The sequence below is a fragment of the Pristis pectinata genome, chromosome 13, assembly GCF_009764475.1.
Source record: "Pristis pectinata isolate sPriPec2 chromosome 13, sPriPec2.1.pri, whole genome shotgun sequence".
NCBI classification, from domain to species: domain Eukaryota; kingdom Metazoa; phylum Chordata; class Chondrichthyes; order Rhinopristiformes; family Pristidae; genus Pristis; species Pristis pectinata.
Window position 1 is genome coordinate 16,818,486 of NC_067417.1, and position 27,026 is coordinate 16,845,511.

The 27,026-nt window shown below is 41.5% G+C and overlaps 1 protein-coding gene across 1 annotated transcript in view; it reads right to left on the reverse strand.

The window, feature by feature from the left end:
* Positions 1-15,859: 15,859 nt before the first annotated feature.
* The window catches only part of cdh13 (cadherin 13, H-cadherin (heart)), a 578,498-nt gene continuing 567,331 nt past the window's right edge, over positions 15,860-27,026 (reverse strand). The window contains exons 11-13 of the mRNA XM_052028448.1: positions 25,887-26,120; positions 23,275-23,490; positions 15,860-15,972 (exon numbers count right to left, since the gene is read on the reverse strand). Coding sequence (XP_051884408.1) covers positions 15,965-15,972; positions 23,275-23,490; positions 25,887-26,120 — 458 coding nt within the window. The 3' untranslated portion in view covers positions 15,860-15,964. The remainder of the gene's footprint in view (positions 15,973-23,274; positions 23,491-25,886; positions 26,121-27,026) is intronic.

Genomic DNA, 27,026 nt, shown 5'->3' on the forward strand with positions numbered 1-27,026 from the left:
CTGCTAAAATCAGCAGTGCAAGAGTTCTCTATTTGACATGAAGTTTTTGGATTTGACATTTTAAAAAGTTTGTGTTCTGACCACTCAAACCATTCTGTGTGTTAAAGTTACTCTCATGATTACCAGATCCTTGCAATAAATACAATATTTTAGGTTTTATTTGTGGCTTACATATGCATATCTCTTCTGGTATCTCTCCATCTTATTGGTCTTTCTCTTCCAAGGAAGTTTCAGCTATGTGTCTTGCATAAAAGGGCAGATCATCACACTATAATAACCTCTAATGAGATCACTTTAACCATTTTTCTATTGAATCGGAAAGGATTGAACTTGTGTCAAACTTCTTGTTTATATCTGACTGCTGTTCTGTGACTTCTCCCATTCCCCCAACCCATCATTGCAGTAAGTTATGCAATTCTCATTGTCAGTTGCTTTAGCTAGGGATTTCCCATTCAGCATCATAGAATCATGGAGTCATACAGCATAGAAACAGGCCTTTTAGCCCACTATGTCCATGCTGACCATCAAGTGTCTCTCTATACTTATCCCACTTGGTATATTTATATTTTACATTTGTTGTTAGTCCAATATATCACTGTTGGGCAATTTTCCCCCTCATCCAGTACTAATAACCAGGAGTTGCCATAAAGTTATAGAGGAATACAAGCCCTTTGGCCCAACGAGTCCATGCCAACCATGGTGCCCCCCCAGCTAGTCCCAATTTCCTGCGTTCGACCCATAGCCCTCAAAGCCCCACCCCTACGTACCTCTCCAAGTGCTTCTATGATACTATTGTACCTGCCTCAACCACTTCTTCTGGCAGCTTGTTCCATATACTCGCCATCCTCTGCGTAAAAAGTTGCCCCTCAGGTCTCTATTAAATCTTTCCTCTCTCACCCTAATTCTATGTCCCCCAGTTTTGGAAAAGACTGTTACTATCCACCTTATCTATGCCTCTCATAATTTTAAACATTTCTATAAAGTCACCCCTCATTCACCTACATTCCAAGGAATAAAGACCTAGCCTAGCCAATCTTTCCCTATAACCCAGGCCATCTAGTCCTGGCAACATCCTTGTAAAATTTTTCTGCAGTTTTTCCATTTTAACTACTTCTTTCTTAAAACAGGGCGACCAAAACTGTACACAGTAATCTAAGTGCGGCCTCACCAATGACTTATACAACTGCAACATAATGTCCCAACTCCTATACTCAATGCCCTGACTGATGAAGGCCAGCATGCTAAACACCATTTTCACCGCCTTGTCTATCCGTGACAACGCTTTCAACAAACTATGCACTTATACTCCTAGGTTCCTCTGTTCCATTACACTCCCTGCTGCCCTACCATTCATATAAGTCCTACACTGGTTTGACTTTCCAAAATGCAACACCTCAGACTTTTCTGTATTGAAATCCATTTGCCACTCCTCGGTCCACTTCCCTAACTGATCAAGATCCCCCTGTAATCTGCAATAACCTTCTTCACTACCAACAACACCTCCTAATTTCGTGTCATCTGCAAACTTACTGATCAAGCCTTCTGCATTCGCATCCAAATCATTTATATAAATAATGAATAACAAGGGTCCCAGCACCGACCCCTGTGACATACCACTAGTCACCAGCCTCCATTCCGAGAAACAACCTTCAACCACCACCCTCTGCTTCCTACCTCCGAACCAATTTGAGGAGATGACCAAAAATGACTGGCATAGATCATGTTGGTCATTGTTGACTTCTTTATTCCTATGATGGCTTTGAATAGATTTTCTTTGGTTTATAAATAATTAATAGCCTGCAAATTGGCAAAGTGTAGCGACTCACCGTCCGGTCAGGCAAACCAGCTTGGCAGTCGGGTCGTGCAGCGTCAGAGCGACGAGGCCTAAGATGGCGGCGGGCCTCGTCTTTCCTGAGCGATGGGGAGAACCCGCGCACGGGAAAGACTTGATGACGTAGTACTTACGTCATTGCCGGTTGCATTGGGCGGGAACAGTCTCCCTTAAAAGGCCCGCTCAAGGAGGGAAAATAAACCAGTTCTTGTTTGACAATCCTTCGACTAGCGTCTTGTTTTATTTTGCAGTAGCAACTGCTACATTGGTGACCCCGACGGTCCAAACGGATTTTGGACCCGCGCAATGGACGACAACGCAGCAGCCAACGCAGTGGCCCTCAAGCTGCCCGCCTTTTGGACACTTTCGGCCCAGCGTCTGGTTTGACCAGGCGGAAGCACAATTCCACCTTCGGCAGATCACCTCCAACTCCACGAAGTACTACCATGTGGTTAGCTCTCTGGACCAAGAGACAGCCGCCCAGGTCGGAGACTTCATCCAGTCGCCTCCAGAGGAAGATAAGTACCCGGCTTTCAAAGACCTTTTGATTTGGACCTTCGGCCTCTCCCGTCGTGAGCGCGCCGGCCGCCTGCTTCATCTGGATGGCCTGGGGGACGGATCCCCATCTGCCCTAATGAATGAGGTGCTGGCATTGGCCGAGGGACACAAGCCATGCCTGATGATTGAACAGGCCTTCCTCGAACAGCTCCCTGATGACATCCACCTGTTGTTAGCTGACGCCGACTTCAGCAACCCCCGTGAGGTAGCCGCCCGGGCAGATGTCCTGTGGAAGGCCAAACGTGAGAGTGGTTTGTCTGTCAGCCAAATCACCAGGCTGCGAGCCCAACGCCCGCCTTGCCCAGTCCCAGCAACCGAGCAGCCACACCCCAGGAACACAGACGACGACACGGGTGACCAGCTGTGTTTCTACCATCAGAGGTGGGGTGCGGAGGCCCGTTGATGCCGCCCACCCTGCAAGTTTCAGGGAAACGCCAGGGCCAGCCGCTGCTGATGGCTACAGTGGCTGGCTGCCGACAGAGCCTCCTCTTCGTTCAGGACAAGAAATCTGGACGGCGTTTCCTCATTGATACCGGAGTGGAGGTCAGTATTTTGCCCCCGACCGGCCGCGACACTCGTAACAGGCCACCAGGTCCTCTAATCAATCCTGCCAACGGTACAACGATATGGTCTTTCGGCTCCCGTACACTTCAATTACAATTCGGCGGCAGCCGTTTTACCTGGACCTTTACCCTTGTCACCGTCGCCTGACCACTCCAAGGAGCCGATTTCCTTCGGGCCCACAACCTGTTAGTCGACCTGCGAGGGAAGCGGTTAGTCCACTCTAGCACTTTCCAGACCTATCCCCTGGGAGAAATCAGCCTACCAGCCCCGCACCTGGACTCCATTTCCCTTTCTGACAACGATTTCACCAAGCTTCTAGCCGAATTCCCATTAATTTTGGCACCTTCATTTAAAAATTCTAGGCCCAAACACGGGGTACGACACCACATCATTACTACAGGGCCACCCCTTCATGCCCGAGCACGACGATTACCTCCAGACAAGCTCTGCCTAACAAAGGAAGAGTTCCGTCACATGGAGGAGCTGGGGATTGTTCGCAGGTCAGACAGCCCCTGGGCCTCCCCCCTGCACATGGTCCCCAAAGCCACCAGAGGGTGGAGGCCCTGCGGCGACTACCGCAGGCTGAATGACGCCACCACCCCGGACCGCTATCCCATCCCTCACATCCAGGACTTCGCAGCGAACTTACACGGGGCCCGCATCTTTTCCAAAGTGGACCTCGTTCGGGGATACCACCAAATCCCGGTCCATCCGGATGACGTCCCCAAAACTGCGATTATCACCCCATTCGGCCTGTTTGAATTCCTTCGAATGCCGTTCGGCCTTAAGAACGCTGCGCAGACTTTCCAGCGGCTGATGGACGTGGTAGGCCAAGACCTGGACTTCGTGTTCATTTACTTAGATGACATACTGATCGCCAGCTGTAACCGCCAAGAACACCTCTCCCACCTCCGCCAGCTGTATTCCCGTCTCCGCGATTTCGGCCTCACGATCAACCCATCCAAGTGCCAATTCGGACTTGACTCTATCAATTTCCTCGGTCACAGAATCACCAGCGACGGGGCAACACCCCTACCGGCCAAGGTAGACGTTATCCGCCATTTTGCCCACCCCGACATGGTCAAAGGCCTACAGGTATTCCTTGGGATGGTCAACTTTTACCATCGGTTCATCCCTGCAGCAGCCTGTATCATGCGCCCTCTGTTCTCGCTGATGGCTGGTAAGGGTAAGGACATTACCTGGACTGACGAGGCTGCGGCTGCCTTCGTTAAGGCCAAAGACGCCCTGGCAGACACCACGATGCTTGTACACCCTAGGACAGACGTCCCAACCGCCCTCATGGTGGACGAGTCCAGCACAGCGGTGGATGGGGTACTGGAACAGCTAATCGAAGGCCGCTGGCAACCCTTGGCATTTTTCAGCAAGCACCTTAGACCACCCGAACTGCAATACAGCGCTTTTGATCAGGAACTTCTAGCACTGTATCTGGCGGTGCGGCATTTCCGATACTTTCTAGAAGGCAGGCCTTTCACCGCTTTCACCGATCATAAGCCTTTGTCCTTTGCCTTCTCCAAAGTCCCCGATCCCTGGTCAGCTCGTCAGCAGAGACATTTATCCTACATTTCCGAATTCACAATAGACATCCAACATGTCTCCGGAAAGGATAATGTCGTTGCTGATGCACTTTCCAGACCGACCATCCACAACCTGTCCTTGGGTGTCGACTACACGGCCCTAGCTGACGCGCAGCAAGCTGACGACGAGCTGCCCAGCTACAGAACCGCAGTCTCGGGCCTGCAGCTCCAAGATTTCTTGGTTGGTCCAGGTCAGCGGACCCTACTTTGCGACATCGCGACAGGTCAGCCCCGCCCTATAGTCCCTGCAGCCTGGCGGAGACACGTTTTCGACTCGGTACATGGGTTGGCGCACCCGTTCATCAGATCAACTGTCCGACTGGTCGCCAGCAAGTTTGTCTGGCATGGCCTGCGCAAACAGTTCAGTGAGTGGGCCAGGACTTGTCCACACTGCCAGACATCGAAAATCCAATGACATACCAAAGTCCCGCCACAGCAGTTTGAGCCTACCCATAGAAGGTTCGACCACATACATGTCGACCTCGTGGGCCCTCTGCCGGTTTCAAGAGGAGCCCGGTACTTCCTTACCATCGTGGACTGGTTCACGAGGTGGCCAGAGGCAACCCCCCTGACTGACATCACGACTGATTCCTGCGCATGGGCGCTGCTCACAACTTGGGTCTCACGTTTTGGTGTTCCGGCCCACATCACTTCAGAGAGAGGCACCCAATTCACTTCCAGTCTCTGGGCTGCATTAGCGAACCTGCTAGGGATGCAGCTGCACACCACCACGGCCTATCATCCTCAATCAAACGGGTTGGTGGAACGTTTTCACCGCCATCTGAAATCAGCCTTGATGGCCCGCCTCAAGGGTCCTAACTGGGTTGACGAGCTGCCTTGGGTCCTGCTCGGCATACGCACTGCCCCCAAAGAAGACCTCCGCGCTTCGTCAGCTGAGTTTGTGTACGGGGCACCCCTAGTTGTCCCAGGGGATTTCATACCTGCCCTTCGAGACCAAGGGGAACAACCCCCAGCAGTCCTACAAAGACTGCGCGAGAAGCTTGGCAACTTGGCCCCGATTCCCACCTCACGGCACGGTCAAGCCCCATCCTGCCAGCCCAAAGAACTATGAGACTGTAAGTTTGTTTTCGTTCGCGGGGCACACCTCGGGTGCCGTTGCAACGACCATATGAGAGACTGTTCCGAGTCATAAGGAATAATGGATCCACCTTTATTTTGGACGTTGGAGGCAGGGAACAGGTTTTCACGACGGACCACCTCAAACCGGCCCACTTAAATCTGCAACAACCGGTCGAGGTTTCAACGCCGCAACGCAGAGGCTGGCCCCCTAAGCGGCGACTAACACAGCCCGCGGACCTTGGGGACTGTATCGCCGGTTCTGGGGGGGGTTGTGTAGCGACTCACCGTCCGGTCAGGCGAACCGGCTCGGCAGTCGGGCCGCGAGGTGTCGGAGCGACGAGGCCTAAGATGGCGGCGGGCCTTGTCTTTCCTGAGTGACGGGGAGAACCCGCGTGCGGGAAAGACTTGATGACGTAGTACTTACATCATTGCCGGTTGCATTGGGTGGGAACAGTCTCCCTTAAAAGGCCCGCGCAAGGCGGGAAAATAAACCAGTTCTTGTTTGACAATCCTTCAACTAGCGTCTTGTTTTATTTCGCGGTAGCAACCGCTACAAAAGTAATAATAAATCTACATTTAGAATTAAATTTGAAAACAAAATTGCTCAAATCCTGGATCTGCCAAAATAAGTTCTAAGAGAATAGTTGAGCATTGTCATATCTTGGTATGTCTTGCAGAGATGGAGAGGGCCCTCAATTGGATCAATGATTTATGAGTGGCTATTCTTTCTGACAAAAGCCCGAAATTGAAGTGCCCTTTCATCTTTCTCCAACGTTTCTGGCAGACTGTTTTTCTTAAAGTGGTTAATGTGTATGGACTGTCAATTGTGAAATCTAAGTTTGAATTCTGCTCTTGACCATTTCTACACCTATAATCTATCACAGAGCAGTCTTGGACATCTTTAGTCAGTTGCCTTGGTGAAGGTGAGAAAGCTGAGAAATGGAGAAGAGTTCATTCACATCTCACACCATTACATGGGATTGGAGTTTACCTTGAGGAACAAAAATAAATTACAACAGCAAAAAAAAAGATGCTTAACTCTGAAAAATCTTCCCAACCTTGAAACACTTGATTTGCAATAAGAAAAAGAACTTTGCAAGGGGAAAATTATAATCATAAGGATTTAGAAACATGAAAAGAAAATCAAGACACCATAAAAACTGTTTAATTAATAGTACTTGTGTTGCTGTTATGAATTCAAATGCCAGACCAGACCTTGAGCACATAATCCTAGCTGACATTCCCTGCAGAACTAAATCTATTGTTAGAAGTATCGTATTTTAGCTGATAATTTAAACCAAAGGCCAATCAGTCTATTTGTCGGGATGTTAAATCCTACTGCATAATTCAAAAACAAGGACTTGTCTCAGCTAACTCGATAATATTGGTTCATCTACTAAAACTACCAAATACAATGACTTGGCCAACCATCTAATTACTCCTTGTAGGATATTGGCTGACATTACTGCAAACCAACAGAAATAATGCATTTAATTAAATCCTTTGAGATGATCATGATTGGATACTATATAAATAGTAGTATTATTCTTAAACATTTGAACTCAGAAAAAAACATTTTGGCCAGCACTGGAAATAGATGGAGTCACACACTGCACTAACATTTCACTTACCAGGATACAAAAGTTACATAGGCAACTTCCTTTAGTGTCACTTCTGTGTCATTTGAACGTTTATGGACTCTGGTGGAAAAGAAGTGTAGCAGAGTTTCTTCCTTAGATACTTCAGAATCTATACAAAATGGACTCCGTTAGTCCATGTAGACGCCATGATACTCTTTAGACTTCTGCCATGCAACTGCAATAATGGATGGACCTATGAGCCCATCTCCAACATGATTATTTGACTTGGAAAGTGAAGAAAATAGTTAAGTCTTTAAACCTTACTAAAGGGAAAAAAAAGCAGAAGAAAATCGCCAATATTACTTATGGATAAGTTAAAATAAAATTAAGGAAGGAGCATTGGAGTAAAGGGGAAAGAGAGATAACACAAGATTATTAGAGTACAGCAACCTGATATCAAATGTTTTATTTTCTTGGGAGGTTTAAACTTTTCTAAAGGCCAAGCAATGAAAATAAAAAAAAACTGCAGATGCTGTAAATCTGAAATAAAAATAGATTCTGATGAAAGGTCTTTGACCTGAGACATTGACTCTATTTCTCTTTCCACAGATGCTGCCTGATGTGATGCGTATTTCCAGTATTTTCTGTTTTTTATTAAAGGCCTAGAAGGTCTCTGAAAAACAATAGAAGTAATGCATTTAATCCTCAGTTGACTTGTTGTGGATAAATTTGCTCTAAAACCTAGGTGAAGCATTGGAGAAATGCTTGGGTTTCTTATCTGCTTCTACATGTTATTCTCATGCATACATATTCACACAGTCTTGCACATGAACACAGATATCCACTTTCTCTTGGTTGGAAGAGAGTATGTGGATGTCACAAGATGAAGAGGGTAGGTCTTGTTTGTACAGTTTCAATCAATGTTCAAAGGTGAATAGTATCCAACTAATCACATAAATCTATGGCACAGAAGGCAGCCATTCATTTAACCCATTATGGTACAGACCAGCAAAAAATAAACTGCTGGAAGAACCCAGTGGGTCCATCAGCATCTGTAGAGGCAAAGGGATAGTTGATGTTTCACGTTGCGACATCTGCCCCAGAGAACATCTGCAGTGGCTTGTGTCTCCATGATACAGACCAGATTCGTTTAGATCAAATATCATGTTGACAGCAATGGATCAAACACCTTCAGGACAGGAACTGATGGGAGAAAATTAGCAAAAGAATAGAGCTGCTTAATTTTTAAAAACATTTTAATATGTTTTTAAACATTAATTGTAATTGTATAGGATTTATATTGTAATAATAAAACTATACAGTGAACTTATAACTGGAATATTAGGCCAGATTTCAGGAAATCCATGCAATAGCTAAAGAATATCACAGTGTGGTCAATACAGAGAGATGACAATTATTTTGAGAGGAATTAACAAATGGAATGAATCGGTACTTAAGCAGTTGCCGCTTCAATTATGAAATCGATTCCAAATCCACACATTAGATAACAAAAGAAACAAAATTGTGGAAATAAGTTCAATGGTTCGCAAAAGAATAAAATCCAGACTTCCTTTATTTCAGCATCGCACAAATAAATACAAGTTTTGTTTTGCAATCACATCATGTTCATGAATGTAACATTTATTACAGCTAAGTAACAGCAAGCAGTTCAGCAAATATGTTTTAATCAGTTAATTAACAGCACCTATATCCGAGTGGATCAATTTGGCAAAAGAACGTTTCTTCATGAAGTTCAAAGCAGTAAAAAATAAAGTGGTTGGAGATGGTATGCAAGGTTAGGGCAGCCACATTTTACCCTTACAACTGAGAGAAAAATATATATATATAATTTTTCATTAACAAAATTTCATTTAATATGTGCATCTGAAACATAATGTGCATCAGTTTGCATTTGTACATTCACTAATAAAGATACTGAGATTCATTTCACAAATAACATTTAATAAGAGGAAATATAATTGATAAGATACTATTTTGAACTCCTAGAGTGCCACATCATGTTATGCCCTGACTGCTTTTATTGTCAAATTTAAATAGTTTGCTTGAGTCTATTTAAAACTACAATTTGTTTAAATGTTCTCAAAGGGATTGTCTCAAATTATTGCTTCCCCCGATGCTCAGAGCTTAGATATACTACAGCTTTAAGTCAGATAACAGCAAGGTTAAGTTGCATTTCATTCTCAACAATAAGCCATATTCTCCATTAACAGCTTATGTAGCAGATCAAACTGTGAAGCACTCATTGTCTTTTTTAATCAGGTTTTTGGTAGCTCTGCTTCCCAATGGAAGCTATTAAACAGTATTACAAATAAACCTGCAAAGCAACAGTATATTATTAAGGGAAGCAGTTTTGTTTTAAATACAGGAAGATTATTTTTAAAAGTATCCTGAAATATGGCCAAGCAGAGGGATATTTATACCATTTTCAGCCCTTTTTTTCTATTTCAAGCAGTCAATATCGGCATTAAACATCAACAATAAGATGTAGTTTGATCGGATACAGTGTAAAGCTTCCCGCAGGCTGGTCGAGTATAGACGTCTGCTTCAACCACAACAGAGTGACATTTTTAATTTCCTGCATCAGTCATCCATGTGGTCTTTCTAAGTGAGATTGCCAATTTATTACTAACCTGTGCCAAATTAGGAAAAGTTTGTGATATGTGCTTTTGCCCACCAGAAACTGGATTAAGACTGTTCAAACTCATTTCATGTAGGACCCTTGGCATTAGAAAGGTGTAAAGGACTTTTATCCTCACAGTCTGTTGGAAAATAACCTTTGGTCCCAGACATGAAAATCCTGTGTCTTTCTGCACAAACTGGCTAAATTCTATCGTTAGAAAGATTCATGCATAGTAATAACATATTATTCGAGGAATTGCTACAGTACTTTTCTATAACAGCCCTCACTAACTTGCTTGTATTAACAATTCTGATCCAGTCATGAATTTGATAATCAGTCTATTACACTCAAAGTTCCTCAAAATACTGTTTTATTTTTGTATTTATTCAGTATTATTCAGTTATTAAATTTATGTTCAGACAGTAAATGATCTAACATAGCAAATGATCAAAGTAAATGAAGAATAAGACAGTTAATATAAAATGAATAAAAATGAAATGTACTTTATTTGATATTAATTGTCTTATTGTACATGAATGTAGTCTTTCAGTGTCTCTTTATCCACCAGGTTTTTTTTCACATTCTCCACAAGCCCGTTTACAAATAAACTGTTTTCCTCAAGCTAGACTTGGGTCAATTGTTCAAGCCACAGTAATGCTGAAATGAAAATAATTCCTTCAAAATGCTCTTTTACTATAATACTGTGGGTTGAATTGAGACATTAGTTGGGTTTGACCTGTGGAATAGGTTTTAGCCCCATTTGTGTTCTGTTACTGATTTGATCCTCAGAACAAGTAGTGCAGCACAAGGGATTTCCAGTGAGAATGATATAATGCAGAGCAGCCAGAGACCAAGACAGCAATCCATGAACCCCTATAGCAAGTTGATAAGATATATTTCAGAAGCAGATTGTTCCTGGAATTTCAGTTGCAGGGCAAAAAGGGAAAGACTAAGATAAAAATAAATGTAGAGCTTAAAATTGGTTACAAGTTACGCATTATTCAAACCTTTCCTTTTTTCCATCTGCCACCAGGAAGCTTCCCCTGACAGTTCAAATCACACAGGGTTGTTCATTCCTAATAGCAGACTTGTCACAACTAAATTGGGCAGTTCTGTTATCAAGAACAAGGAGCTTTTAATGGTTCCTGCCAGCCAGCATACATGATTTATTTTTCAGTCCCATTAACTTGCACATACGACAGCAACTACCAGGAAAGCACAGTCCCACTTCAACCACAAATCAAAAATGAATGAATCCTTAACTACACACTAGTGCCCAAAGTGTTTAGGTGGGAAGACAGTGCTTAGGTAATTGGATGCAAAATTTGAGACAATCCCTTTGAGGGTTTATATATTTGTTTTATGTTTTCCCAGATGCCTGTACTTAGGAATTTATTGTTATCCTTTTGAATCCCCAAATTATACTGTTATTCTATTTTGTGCTAAGTATATTAACATGATTACTTAAAAAATCAATTTTTTGAAGCAGAGTAAGAAATGTAACATTTCCTATTTGCTTTTGGAGAAGCGAATTAACATTAGCAAGGGAGATTCAGTAATGGAGTAAAACAGGTAACAGCAGACGGGGAGCCTGTTTCACATCTCTTGCAATTTTTATTTCCACTGAAATGAATGGAAATAAAATCAGGACAGATGTTAAGCAGCCTGTAGACTTGCTGGATTTTAATTTTCCAGCAATGTCAGGTCACTTGATTGCCAGTGTCTGAGAAATGGCTCGAGCCCTACTGTGTGTTAACAATCAGTGGAGCTTCCTAACATCAACTAAACAAATTGAGGAATTTTGTGCTATACATTTATACCAGTTACATATCATACTATGTTGTTGCACTTCACATGTGATCTTGACAGGAGTATGTGACAAGTGTCTTCCAATGCTGTTCCTTATACCATGTTCAAACTCTGGTCTTAAAAAGCTGATGCTTAATTCATTTTAACATTTTATATTGTCCAATTTATTCACTGCCTCACAACACTATTCTACACAAGAAGTTATTACACAAAATTAGGGTGCTGCAAATGGAAATGTTAGCGGGGATTGAGCACTAGATAAGGAGAGAAAACAGAATAAGAGTACTGGAGTCTTTTTTGAGTTGGTCAGTGTAATTTGTGGGGTCCCAGGATCAATGCTTGGGCCTCAGCTCTTTACAGTCAATGTCAATGAGTCAGGTGAAGGAAAAGACTCTAAAATATTCAGATCTGCCAATAACAGAAAGCTGAGTGGGAAATGAGTGGCAAAATATAATGAAGCTAACAAGAGTTATGGGTTGCCTCAGTTAGTGGATAGGCATGGCAGTCAGAATATTACAGACATAATTTGTACAGCTTGGCAGAAAATGTACCAATACATAGTAATTTTTGAAAAGGAAAAGACCGGGAGATGGCGCTATTAAGAATGACCTATGTATCTTTGACAATGAATCAGAGAAAACCAAACTTGCAGGTACAGCAAAAAAAAATTAGGAAATCAAGTAGCAAATGTGTTAATGCACTGAGGCATCTGGATTTATACAAATTAAGCTATATTACATAGGGATCAGAATATAATAAGGGCGTGAGAAATTTTCAGCATAGGGAAAGGTATATTAAACATATGATATGCAGTGGGCTGGGACATGTTTAGTGTGAGAATCTGCAGGTACATACTTCTAATGTACATGAAGTCCAAGGCACAGCATGCAATAGAGGATTCCTTACATGTTTAATGTGCACACAGGTCATTCCTACACTTGCTCCATCACTGGAAAAAAAGATAGGTCAGAGCATGGGGTGAGGTCACAATGGAGAGGCCCATGGTTGCTATGGGAGCATCAGGGCATCAGTCCAAGGGAGGGGCAAATGGGGTATTGAGAGCTGGGTCACTACACCCAAGGAGGGGTGCTCAGGGATGTGTATAAAAGGATTTATCTGCAATTACAATCTCATGTAATCGTGTGGTGGATAGTGAAGGTTGAGATGTAGATGTCAGTGTAGTTGAGATGTCAGGATCATGGTTGAGTGAGTGGGGGTGGAGTTAAATATAGATCAACAGTGAGATTTTAATCATATAGTACCTTCTTGCAGCTGATTCTTGGTGTCAATCTCCAAGCCATTCAAACTGCAAGTACTCATCGCTAAGGCCTGCTTCTACATGTGTGACCTGCACCATCCATGGGACATGTACAAGTGAATGAATTTTGAGGCTGAGGCTCCCAGATGAATAATTTTAGCCTTGGGCTCGATTGTGCAGATCCAGATGCCTCAGAGTGTTAACATATCAAACACATGAAGAACTTGGAAGCATAATTATGTATGTCATAATGGACACAGTCACCAATCCATTTGGCAATGAAATTCTATGTAGCACACAACCATTGTGCTTTGTGGTAGAAGATCTAGGCCAAGGATTCTTGCTGCAATTATAGGTAGCCTTGATGAGAATATACCCGGAGTAATGTGAAATGACTTTTCTCCTTACCCAAGGAAGGATAGACTTGCCTTAGGTAGATGGTTCACTAGATTGATTCCTGGGATCAGATGTTCAAGAGAGATCTAGATTACCCACAGCTCGTAAGAATGAGAGGTGAAACATGTAAATCTCTTAAGAGGCTTGACACAGCAATAATAAAGTGATTATTCAAAGGTATCTATAACTTTTACTTATTTATTTCCTTTTTCAGGATCTGGGCATCTCTGGCTAGGACAGCATGTATTGTCCATCTCCAATTGCCCTTTGGGTAGGTGGTGGTAACAACTGAGTGGCTTATTAGGCCATTTTAAGAGTCAACGACATGGGATGAGTCACATGTAAAGCCAGGCCAAGTAAGGATGGCATGTTTCCTCCCCTGAAGGATGTTAGTGAACTGGATGGGTTTTGTGGTCTTTATTACTAAAACTCCAGATTATTAACTGAATTTAGATTCCACAGCCATGGCCACAGCTTGAACTCAGATCTCTGGATTGCCAGCTAGGTAGCTTTACTGCAGTGCCACTGCCATACACAGTCTCAAAGTTGGGGATAGTTATAAAGGTTATAGATGAAAAGATAATTCTTCCATCAAAGGGGTGTGAATCATTAGAAATCCCCACCGCTAAAGGCTGCAGATGCTGATCTGTTGAACATTCTCAAGACAGACAAATATAGATTTTTGGATACTAGAAGGATCAAGGGATGTCAGGATAGAGCAGGTTGATTTAGTTGAGGTAGAAGAACAGCCACGATGTTATTAAATGGCAAAGCAAGCCTGAAAATTTAATTGGCCTATTCCTGCTCCTTTCTCTTATACCGTATAACAAAACAGAATTCCTAGTTTATGCCTGTAGACCATTTCAAAATGTGTTCCTAGAAAATATTAAGAATTCAGAATTGTGGAACATTTTGTTCAAAGGGAAGTTCAAAATTATTTTGAAGGGATGAAGGTTATATCTGTCTCGTAGGGGGTACAGAAATAGTAATCAGAATAAAATACCATTAAATGAAGCAAGCACCTATATATGCACCATCAAGTGTAATGATTTTTTTAAAATGTAAAATGGGCTCCTTTTAACCAAAAACTGTGGATAATTTATCTGAAAGTAGTCATAACTAGCTCTTGGAGCTGTAAAATCATTCTGTAAAACGCAGATCAAGAGAGAGATAGAAACAGCTACATACTGGTAAATTTTTTAATCTTTAACTTGCAATGAGTTTAAAATCCATCCGTCTTTGGATTCTGCAGTTTTTAAAAGGAGGCTTACAACAGTTTTTTGGCTGAGGTTTCCCCAGCACCAAACTTTATTTTTGTGTTCACCAGAGAATTGCTTTATAGCTATATCTTCTATTTGAAATATATTGATTATGTAGACTTGTGGTTTTAATAGAGCTGGTGAGCATTGCAGACCTGCAAGCTGAGTTTCACTGGACAACATGCACGAGAATAATGCAAGTGATGCAGGATGTTGGCAATTAGTATCATTAAGACAGTACTAAGGACAAAGAAAGGAGATAGCTGATGGCTGGATTGCCTGGATGGCTGAAGTGTGTTCCAAAATACTGATTGCTAAAAACCTGCCACAATACCAAGACTAATAGGCAATGGAGCTTTAAGGGAGTTCTGCAGTTTCTCTACCAATATTCATGAGATGGTGAATCAAAGAAATCGGCAGAAGATAACAATTTCCCCTCATTGAACATTGAATGTAAGTAAGACACAGACTGGCAAAGCTACAAGATAATTAATAATGTGAGGATTTCTTGCATTGCAATTTCCACTTGGAATATATCATACACCTCACAGTGATGCAGAATCATTAGCATGCAACATTCCGAATGCTGTGACAAGTTTGTGCTCAGTTCTTAACCCATTGGATAGCTAACTGCCAGAGTCTTGACTTATTCTAGAAGAAAGCATATTGCCCTTTACTCTGCCGTCATCTGCTATTCTTAATTTGAAGCCATGCAAACCTTTTGTTTAAACATGGTTCGATATGGCAGAGTTGTGTCATCTTAATGTAATACCAATACAGTCCTGTATGTGGCAGTATAGAGGTTACTGAATTTAATTCTGCCTAAAAATACTGGTTGAAAAAAGAAATTAGGAAATAAAAGGCATGTACAGCAATATTTACCACTTACGCACAATCTATGTTTAACTTCCTTGACACAAAGAACAATTTGTCTTAAAACTTCCTTGACACACAGAACAATTTGCCTTACAAGAACCAACAGCATGTCTTACTTAGCTTCCAAATAGTGTCTCCTGTAAAAAATGTTTTACTTTGACAAAATAGCCTTCTTTTCAATGCTATTACAATTAAAATATTGTAGAGCAGAATATTGGGTTAATTATGTATTCTATCTTCATGTCCTCTGCATGGATGTTCAGTCTAACTTCAAGGAAAAGCAATGCAACACTTGCTTATAGAGGTGGAACCCATTAGTGGAAGCTAGTAAGGTCAGAGGCTGTCATTGACCATAGCACAGTTTGATAGACTAGTGAAGGTACAAATTAAAGCGTGCTTGGAGCAAGGAGGTCTAGAACTTGAGCAACTGTAAATCCTGTAAAATCTTCGGATTTGGCTTTTTTTCCCCTCTTGTTGCCACAGCAACTCCGTGGGCAGCATCAAACATCAGTGCTTGTTACAGGCCTGGGAAATAAAAAGAGTAATTGAGTGCAAAGGTAGAGCAATGTTGTACATTTGAAGATAAATACAATAACTCCGAGTGAACTGTTTGTTTGTGGCTCATGCTTCATGACATCTTACCACAGTTCAGATACTAGACCATACTATTATAATGCAATATTGAATAAGCTACATTACTCCACTCTTCATAAGCACCTTGACATTGAAAGCTCATTTGTCTCAGTCCTAACTCTCACTAAATTCCATTTACCATCTCCCCGGTTCTCCCTGACCAACAGTGACTTCCACTTAAATAACGCTTCGATTTAAACATTACCTGCCTTGTTTTCTATGGCTTTACTCCTTCTTATCCCTTCCAAGCCTATAATCCTCCCAGACTAACTTGCTTCTCTCTTTCTCAGTTCTGATGAAGAGTCCCAGACCTGAAACATTAACAGCTGATCTTTCCACTTTAGGATCCGGTCCTTACATTGCTTGTCTATTTAAGTGTTTATCTAACTGTCTCTTATACGTAGTAATTGTATCTGATTCTAACATCTCTTCTGGCAGTGTGTTCCAGATATCAACCATTCTCTGTGTAAAAAAAAATTATCACTTAGATCCTCTTTAAAACTCCTTCTTCTCACCATAAACCTATGTCCTATGGGTTTACGGTGAGAGGAAGGAGTTTTCGATACTCCTACCATGGGAAAAAGCATTTAACTATCTTACCCTATCTATACCCCTCTCATATACTTCGATCAGGTCACCCTTCAGCCTCCTTCACTCCAGGGAAAACAAGCCCAGCCTATCTAATCTTTCCTAATAGCTAAAGTCCTCCAATCCATCCAATCCAAGTGAATCTCCTCTGTATTCTCTTTGGGAAAGCATATTCTATTATGGAATTCTTTTACTAATAGTAACTGGTAAATGGCTAACTTGTTATTGATGCATCAGTTCTTTAAACCCATGTCATTGGATAAAATACATCCTTGTTGGAGCACAAGGGTAAAAAATACAAAAGAAGTTCAAAGTAGATTGTACTCTAGACAATTTTAAACTTCTTTGCCCAGATTTCCTCTTTTCTCTAATTAAATTTATTATTTTTATACAAGACAGAAAGATTAGAACTACTTCAATTGGCAAATTTTAAAGAGAGAGGTTTAACTCAATACAATGGAAATTTTTTGAGACATATATTCTAATCAATGTTGTTTCAATTTTTTATTAATGCATTCACAGAATGTGGGCATCACTGGCACTGCACTGCCAACATTAATTGTCCATCTCTAATCTCCCCAGAAATGAGTTAAGTGTCCACCACAATGTTGGGTCTGCAGTTACGTCTCAGGCACAACAGGTGAGGACAACAGACTGAAAAGCAAAAAAAATCTGCAGTTGTTGGACATCTGATAAAAGGGCACCAACCTGAATCATTAACCTTGTTTCTCTCTCCGCAGATCATCCCACAGATTTATTTCCCTGCAGGAAATGAGCAAACCAGAGGGGTTCCATAACAATCCAGTCGGTGGATGGTTATCTTCACTGAGACTAGATTTGATTTTAATTTCTGGATTTATAAATTACTTGAGTTTAATTTTCCCAGCTACCATGGTGGAATTCAAACTCATATCTCTGGATCAGTAGTCCAGAGGTCTGGCTTCTAGTCCAGTAACTTAAGCATCATGTTAATTTATCCCAAATAGACATTTAATCTGTATATTTTAATTCCTTTTTGTACAAGTGTTTTCAATTTTATTTTAAAGTTTAAGAAATGCATATGCCAGAATTTAACATGCATGTATTTAGTGTGCATATCAGAACAAGACTCATCGTAACATATCTTCCATTGTCTCCATATATTACATGAGTTTGAGAATGGTCAGATTTATATCACGTTCTATTAGATCTTCAATTAACTCACATTTATTGAGGCAATATATGATGGGATAGAACAAAGGCCTCAACAAAATCCCAGATATGGTGTTAAAGAACTAGTTGTGTCCCTAGCCAAATTGTTCCTGTATAGTTACAACTGACATCATCCCTATAGAGTGAAGAACTTCCCAGTTGCACCCTGTCCACAAAAACACAGCATTCCTGCAATCTAGCCAATGACCATCACATCACCTTGTCCCTACTCATCAGTAATTAAGGGATATATGGCTGGTGAGCTATCTGGGTACACTCAACAGGTGAATGCAGTGTGCAGGTATCTTGTAAACATGGCCCAATATTGGATGGGATTTATAGCCATTCTGGAGTATGGACACTTCCCAAGGCCCATTTGTCCCACCAGCACATTACAAACCACACAAATGAACCAAGATGCTTCCTTAAACTAACAATGGAAAAAAAAAACATAATGTTGAGATGCCAATGGTGTATGCCCTTTAATTCTAGGTAATACATTAACTCAGTAAATGTATAATATTATTTTGCAGTGGGCCTTCACATGCCAGTTATCATGAATTTAATGCCATAATGGACAGGGCCTCTCAACTGCATCACTATGGTAAGATTCCTAACACTTTCCCCAACTCATGAAAATGAGACAGGCATTTCCAAATGTCATTCTGTGTTATCACTGCTCAAGCCCATAGAACAGTACAGATAACTGCAAATGTCAAGGTTCTCTTTCGGGTAAAATTTCTAATGTTTTGTTGCAGTCAATCTATTAAATGCTAGAGAGATAATCACAATAATACAGAGGGAGAGGGCAGTGATTAGTATTTGAAAAGTGTTAACACACTGAAACAAATAGGGACTTGTGAAGTTACCTTTTCCATTCCCAATCAGTTATACCCAACCTTGTCTTTCTCTACTGTTGTTTTTATCAGGAACTTAAGTTACTTTGGTAATCCATGGAGAAAAGCAGGCAGTCAACGTTTCGGGTAAGGACCCTTCTTCAGGACTGAAGATAGGAAAATGGGAAGCCCAACGTATAGAGGGGAAAAGTAGAGCACTGATAGGTGGACAAAAGAGGGGTGTCAGGTTGGGCACAAGGTGGTGATAGGTGGATGCAGGTAGGAGATAGTGATGGGCAGGTGAAGGGGAGGAGGGGAGAGCAGATCCACTGGGGGATGGGTCAAAGGTAAGGAGAGAGAGAAAAAAAGGGTAGAAGAGGCTAGGAAAGGGGAGAAGAGAAGAAGCATGGTGGTGGTGGTGGTGGTGGTGGGGCGGTGGGGGGGGGGGGGTGGTTTCATCTAGATTCCAGCATCTGCAGTCCTTTGTTTCTCTACTTTGGTAATCCTTTGATGTATTATCACGCTGACAAATCCAACACTGTCTGTGCTTCGAATTATCCTTACCCCTGCTTTCATGGGTAAAATTCCTTTGTCCCACACGAAGCATTAACTCCAATAATTAGACTGGATTTTGTGGTCAATGGGCAGTGATCTCTGCGTTACGGGCTTCACCTTTACCTGATCACAGCAGTCGATGGTGTCAGTTGAAGGGGATCCCTGGCAACCCTTCAGAGGAATGGTAGGATAGTGGTTTAGTTCCTGGACCTGCAGCTAGAGATATGGACCAGACACTAAGATTGTTGCCAGCACTGGAGACCAGGACTTCCATTGATATACAGAAGAACGAAAATAATCTCGTAAATAGTAACCATGATGTAAAAGTAACTGGATATGTAAGGGTTAATAATGTATGGCTGTTATTGCTTCAACCATGGAGTGACTATAGTTATGACTGCAAGATGTGCAGGTGCTTGGGAGTACTTAGGGCATATCTTGTTTTGCTAAAAGTTTGCTGTAAGCAACTGCCCAAGTATGTGCAACTCCACAAGTAGGAATCTTTAGATTAAGTATAAAAGGATGGACACAAACATGTAAATCTTTGAGTGGGGAACAGTACAGGACTTGGGTTACACTGTTTACTCTTTCTCTGTGTCCCTCATTCCCGCTAGTGACTCCCGTTAGCGTTAAATAATAAAGCGCTTATTGTACGTTCCTTGGTTCTGTTGTTGTCTACTTTGTTACAGTGCGGGTCAACTTTCACAATGAAGCTGCAGGAGTTTTGTGAAAATCCATCTAATTCACAAATGTTTTTCAGGGAAAGAAATCCACCATTCTTGTGTGCCAGGCCAATATGTGACTACAGATGCACCAATGTGGTTGATTTTTAACTGCCTTTGCAGTTTAGGGGAACTTAAGAATGTACAGTAAATATTTATAAATAAAGGCATTGTCAGTGAAGAAATAAAAATAGAAAATGGTGGTAAAAAATCCAAAATGTTTTTTTTTACTATTAAATAGCTAAATAACACATCCACATGCCAAAATGAATTAAAATCATTGAAACTAACAAATAAATAGTAAAAACATTTTGCCTTACCTTTTACCCAGGAGCTTATATCTCCCACTCATTGGCAGGTGACTGGTATACTTCTGGCAGGTTAAGCCTGGCACAGGCTCACGGCAGATTTGCCACCCTGAAGACCAGTGATCCTGAGGAAAATCACCCTGCCCCATTGGATTCCATGAGGAATCCACCCAAACAGTACGTGAGCAACTGCAGCCGGTTGGGACTGGGCAGAGGGGCTACCATCAACTTGGGCTGTTGCCAGCACTGGAGACTAAAACTTCTACAGATCTACAGATATGCATTACAGCCTGGTATGGAAACTCCAATGCACAGGAATGCAAGGGGCTACAGAGACTGTAGAGAGGCCATCACGAGTACAGCTCTCCCCACCATCGAGGACATCTACAAGAGGCGATGTCTCAGGAAGGTGACAGCCATCATTAAGGACCTCCACTGCCAGGCCATTCCCTCTTCTCTGCTACCATTAGGCAGGAGTTACAGGAGCCTGAAGACCCATATCTCAAGGTCAACAACAGCTTCTTCCCCACTGCCATCAGGTTCTTGAACTGATGTGGTGTAATTCTACCTCGGATTATATTTCCCTCAACTTGCACTAATGTTGTTATGTTTATTTATTCTTTCGTGTAAGTTATGTATAATGTATGTTAATTTAAGTTTATGTAATTTATTTCGTCACGTTTGTAATGGACTGTGCTGTTGCTGCAAAAAAGCTAATTTTCATGACATTTATACCCTGGGTATGTATGCCCATGACAATAAACTTGAAACTTAAAAGTTAATATCCCTGAGTAAGTCCCAGCATTGGCAATGGGCATTAGGACTGAAGATCTGCCCCATGAACATTTTCCACTGCCGTCACCATGCATTAAAGTCCAATCTATATATATATAGCATCAGACTTAAAAGCAGGTTTTCATGCATATAAAGTTTGAGAACTTAGATTTTTGTTTCCCCTTCTAGAATAGTTATACCTTTCAACTTCATGTCAGAACTATGGCTGAGGATCTAACATTAATACAGGGACAAGCAAATGTTTACAAAAATACTTATACTATTGTTAAATAACAGCAGTTCCAAATTAGCCCTCATTCAAACTCAAAGTCAAAGTTGGGTTTGTTGTCATATGCGCAAGTACATGTACGCACAGGTGCAATGAAAATCTTACTTGCAGCAGCATCACAGTCACATGGCATCATATAAGCAGCATTCACAAGAAAAACATAAATTAAACATAAGTAAAATACAATTTTTACAATATCTTCTAGACTACTTCTGTTGAATATGATAAGTATCTCTGTTGAATTTTTGACACAAGAGATTCTGCAGATGCCAGAATCTGGAGCAACACACACACAAAACGCTGGAGGAACTCCAGGCAGCATCCATGGAGAGAAACAAACAGTTGACGTTTCAGCTCGAGACCCCTCATCAGGACTGGGGCAGAAAGGTGTCAGAGATGGACCATGTAAAGCTGATGAAATTATTTGTTTCTCTCCATGGATGCTGCCTGGTCTGCTGAGTTCCTCCAGCATTTTGTGTGTGTTGAATTTTTGTTGTGCTTTCTTCAGTTCATTTTTAATACACAAACTACAAAGAAGCATCTTGTTGGACTTTGTCAACTACACAAACTTTTACTCAGGGAAGTTGCAACAGGATTGTCCAAGCAGGTCAGAAACATTGTATATGCATGGATGGCTCTTGTGACTACAATAGCATTGGCATCCGAGAATAGCAGGAAAAATAGACACTTTGCTGCAATCATTTATGTCGTGGATGGTTTCCTCTATTGATTGACAACTTTGGCTTGACAACAAATTTTGAATTCAACATGACCTTTACACATTGCAGGTTGTTTTGTGCATCACAGAAAATGAAAAGTTGAGAGAAATTAAAATAACCATCAAAACATTATATCAAATTGACCCAGTTTCCAATTTGAATCTGTTGAATCAGGCATAGATTATAGCATGAACTTGGAACATATATTAGAATTTTAGAAGACCAACATTTAATTTTACTGCATTATATTTCTCTGTCCTCATAAGTTTTGGGTAATTTAAACCCCTCCATCAGAAGGAATTCATAATGAATGCAATATACATTCATTTTATATTGCCAACAGTAATTTCAAGCACAGGATTCTCTTACTTGAGATCTGATGAAGATTTTAAAACACGAAATTAAAATTATGCCTTCTTTATTTGCCATGACTGACCTGTGAAATTTCAAATCTACCTGTTCAGATTAAATTAATTGGCAAATGTGAAATTTACCAATACATTTAGGTGACTTATCACAAAAACACATTTTAAGAGGACAGCAGATAAAATATTAAAAAACACATTTTTGAGGAACATTTGGTTGAGGGTAGGCCATTTAGTCCTACGTACCTATTCTGCCATTCAGTAAGAAGAAGGGGAAACTGTATTCAGCTAGTTTAGCTCCTTACCTTTTGTCTAGCAAAAGTCCAGTATTTCTTATATTTCTCAGGATCGAGGAGGTCATAAGACCCAGCATGAGCATACAGTCCATGCTAGGTCTCAGTGCATTCCCAATCAGTCCTATTTCCTGTAACCAATTCTCCCTCAAGTGTCCATCAACTCCCTCTGATTCTTCTGCCGCCCACCCATGCCTGGAATAATTTACAATAGCCACATATCCTACTGGCGCATCTTCGGGATGTTGGAGGAAACCAGAGCACAAAGACAGACCCATGCAGTCACAGGGAGAATGTGCAAGCTCCTCACAGACATCACTTTGTGATCAGGATCAAATTCAGGTCACTGGAGCTATGCGGAAGCAGCACTAATCGCTGTACCACTGTGTCATCTCTCTTGACGTTCGCAGCCTAGGTTACATTAACTATGACTACTACATAAAAGTGACCCATCACAAACCTAAAATGGAACCTAAATAAGTGGAAGGAAAAATGAATGATACCATTTACTAGAAATTGCCATGAGATAAAGAAACTATTGAAATAAAACTCACAGAACAATGTGATGAATGAAATCAGGAGGAGTGTGGTGCTGATGTGGATAGAGTTGGCTGTGCTGCAGTCCATTTTGTTCTTCTTGCAGGAGCAGACTTGGACTAAAACATCTGTGCTGTTGGTCAATGGGGGCTTCCCACTGTCTGTCACTACAATTGGCAAATTGTAGTTTGCTCTTTTCAGCGAATGCAGAAGGCTGAGTTGAGCATGGGTGCCTAAAAGAACAAAACAAAAATGTGAATATTGTTTGTAACATACGTGCAAATTTACTTTACTCGTCAAGGTTAGATATCAATGCTGGGTAATGGAACACTTCCACAGAGTCAGTGTTTAATCAGTGCCTTGCATTCCACTCAACTAATATCCAACGTTCAAAATGACCCCTTTGATTTTCTGGAATTAAAGAAATGTGATTAGTATAGAGACTAAACTTCCAGTGAATCTGACAAATACAGGTAATAACTCAGTTATTTTGTTTACACCTCCCAAAAATCAATCTTATCCCATTACCATCCATCTTTGCTTGCACACCATCCCTTTTGTCAATCGATCTAGTTGTCCTTTCTTCCTTCCCCTGCCTCCATCCCTGCTTATAATTCGCTCACCAATTGAACTAGATACAGAACTGGAGTTCAACATGCATACATAACCAGGAGGACAAACTACTGCTCCATTGTGTCGCTAAAATGTTCCAGTTTGAAAGAAGTTCATTGACCTGTTCACTTTGTTTCTTCCTCCACAAAACTGTCTGCTCCCGCTGTGTATTCTAGTTACTGCTTTTATTTCAGATTTCCCAGCATCTCCCAATACTTTATGCTTGTGTTGTCATTAACGTCCAGCCAAGAATCACAAAGTACATTGGGAGCTAAACTGGATAGTTCCTGAAAACGTGCACAGATCTCAATTCATGATTAATATGTTTCTGATGTGGTAGCACTCTAAATTCATGCTGCAGATGGCTGCATAAAACTAGTGCTGAAGACTGAAACTCTCAATCAGCCCCACATTTAAGGCAGCTAGCCCTAGTTAAAGATTTCCTTCACTATTGTTGCTCTTAAAGGGAAGGAGCTTCCTCCCTGAAGCTGGCCTGGCAGATGCTCATGAAAGGCAAAATATAGGGGATAACAGCCTTCACAGGATTCAGAGCTATATAGGGGGGCTTATTCTAGAAGAGATGGTGGAGTCCCTCGGCAATTGTTCAATATAGCACACTCTCAGCATACACCAGCTAGCAATCTCCATCGATAAGAATCCATACCTATCATTCATATACTCGCCTGCATCCACACATCCACAGAAGCGGAAAGTTCGAAGGAGATGTGTTGGGTAAGGTTTCTTTTACACAGAGTGATGGGTGCCTGGAATGCACTACCAGGGGTGGTAATGGAGGCAAGTACAATAGAAGTGTTTAAGAGGCTCTTAGATAGACCCATGAATATGCAGAGGATAGAGGGATATGGATCTTGTGTTGGTAGAATGGATTAGCTTAGTTAGGCGTTTAGTTACTAGTTTAATCATAGGCTGAAGGGCCAGTTCCTGTGTTATACTGTTCAATATTCCATGTTCTATACACTGCACTGTTGTCAGCCTCACAACCACATATCACACTTTGCATGGACTGCTCGTAATTCCAAAAAGACACACACATCCAAGCAACACTCAGGCACACACCTCCTTTTGTCTTGCAGGACAAGGTGGCACACAATTGCACGTGGACATATGTTACCTCACCCGTCCTTCCCTCATGTGAGAGACATCACTGTTCATTACTGGAGTGCTTCTTACTGAGTAGTAGCACACAGGAAGATGACAATATCTTCACACTTAATTCCCCTTCTCACATTACGTTTTCCCTTCATCTCATACTCTTTTCTAATAATAAAGGTTGCAGGCTTCCCCTACTCTCTGACCACAACCCTACACTTGTGTCTTTCTTTTTTTTGCTACAGTCAGTCATCATAACTTGACCAGTCAGTGGTAAAAGGGGGAGAAGAGAAAGGAGATAAAGCCACTCGATTTAATTCCCATATCCATTAATTTAGATGCTGATATTGTTCATGAATTAGTTTGGAGGTGGGATGCAGAGATTCATTGGGTACAAGTAGTTTGCAGGCAAGGCAGGGGCTTGGGGCAGTCCAGCTGGTCCACAGAGAGGGAGTTAGGGTAGTGCTCTGGAGGCAGGGAATTAGGGTGGTTCAGCTGCCAGCCCTCAAGAAGACAAGGTCACACATATGTTCTGCAGAGGACTTGAGTTGAGGACTTTGATGAGGCAGCCTACAGATGAAAGGCATGCACAATGAAATGCTCAATGCATTGGCAGGACTGTTTGAAAGATACATATATAGCCAAGGAACAAGGGGAAATGTTGATGCTGAAATCCCTCATGACCTTGTGTAACTGATGGCACAGGGTAAGGCAGTTAGTAGAACTGCTGCCTCACAGCTCCAGCAATCCAGGTTAAATGCTGACCTGTAGTGGTGTCTGTGTGGAATTTGCTCTACAGGCAAAATTAGAAAATGCATTGAGTACTCATTAACATCCTATTACAAGGTATGAAATTTCACCGTAAGAGCGTAGCATCACTTTTTCTAAAAATGAAAAGGTCTCTTACTGTTGACTTGAGTGACCTTCCAGGTTTTTTCAATTCCAGGTTGCTTGCCCAATTGAAATTTGAATGGATCAGCATTTGGTTCGAGATCTTTGTCTGTTGCTCCCAGAAGAGCCACACTGAGGTCCTTTGAATCCTCACAGAACTTAGCTACGGTTGGATAAACAGAGGGTGGGTTGTCATTCACATCCAACATGGTGATAATCAAGGTACCAGTGCCAGTGGCAACCGGGTCACCTAAGGAATAGAGCAGAAGAGTTTGTCAGTTATGCCATGTTACAGAAAGTATGTACATGTATACAAACAAAAGCACCAACAGAGGTCATATTAAAATTCAGTGCAAATCATCTGGTAAAATGATTGTGTGATCTTTATTGATGTAACTCCCTTCCCTCCCAAATTTTGTATAAATCAATGTCCCTTGATTTCCATGTATTTAACCTTTCCTAATTAATAAACACCAGGTAGAAATTGCACCTTTTAAATGTAGAACTGAAGGAAGAAGCAGTAATTGCCCCTTGGAAGACAAGGATATCTGAAAAGATCCAATATCACATTAGTTTGGCCGCAGATGTTAATGAAATATACATTTCAAGGTTTCTCCCAAACTATAATGACTAAGCTTGGCCCATAAGGTTTACAGGTCTTCAGACTAACCTCATTGTTGACTGAGGCTTAGCTTTCTGCTGAGTCAGAAGGCTGTACCCACTCCAGAGACCTGAGTACTAAAGTCTACACTGACACTCCAGTGCAGTGCTGAGGAGGTGTTACACCATGGGAAGTGCCGGTTTTTGAGTGAGATGTTAAATTAAGATCTTATCTGTGTTCTCAGTTGGATGCAAAAGAATTGTGGTTCTATTTCACAGAATCACACAGGAGCCATCCCACATTTCCAGCCAACATTCAATCCTCATCAACATTAATTAGGAATAAGTTATTTGGCGATTATCACATTGCTTTTTATGACAGCTCATTATTTCCCACATTACAACAGAAACTACATATAATGTACATCAATAGTTGTAAAGAGCTTTGGAGCACTCTGAGGTCATGAGCAGCACTATACAAATGCAAGCCTGTCTTTCTTACTTTCTAGGAACCACTAGAACTTAAGAGAAACAAAAGGTCTTTTCTTTTAAACAA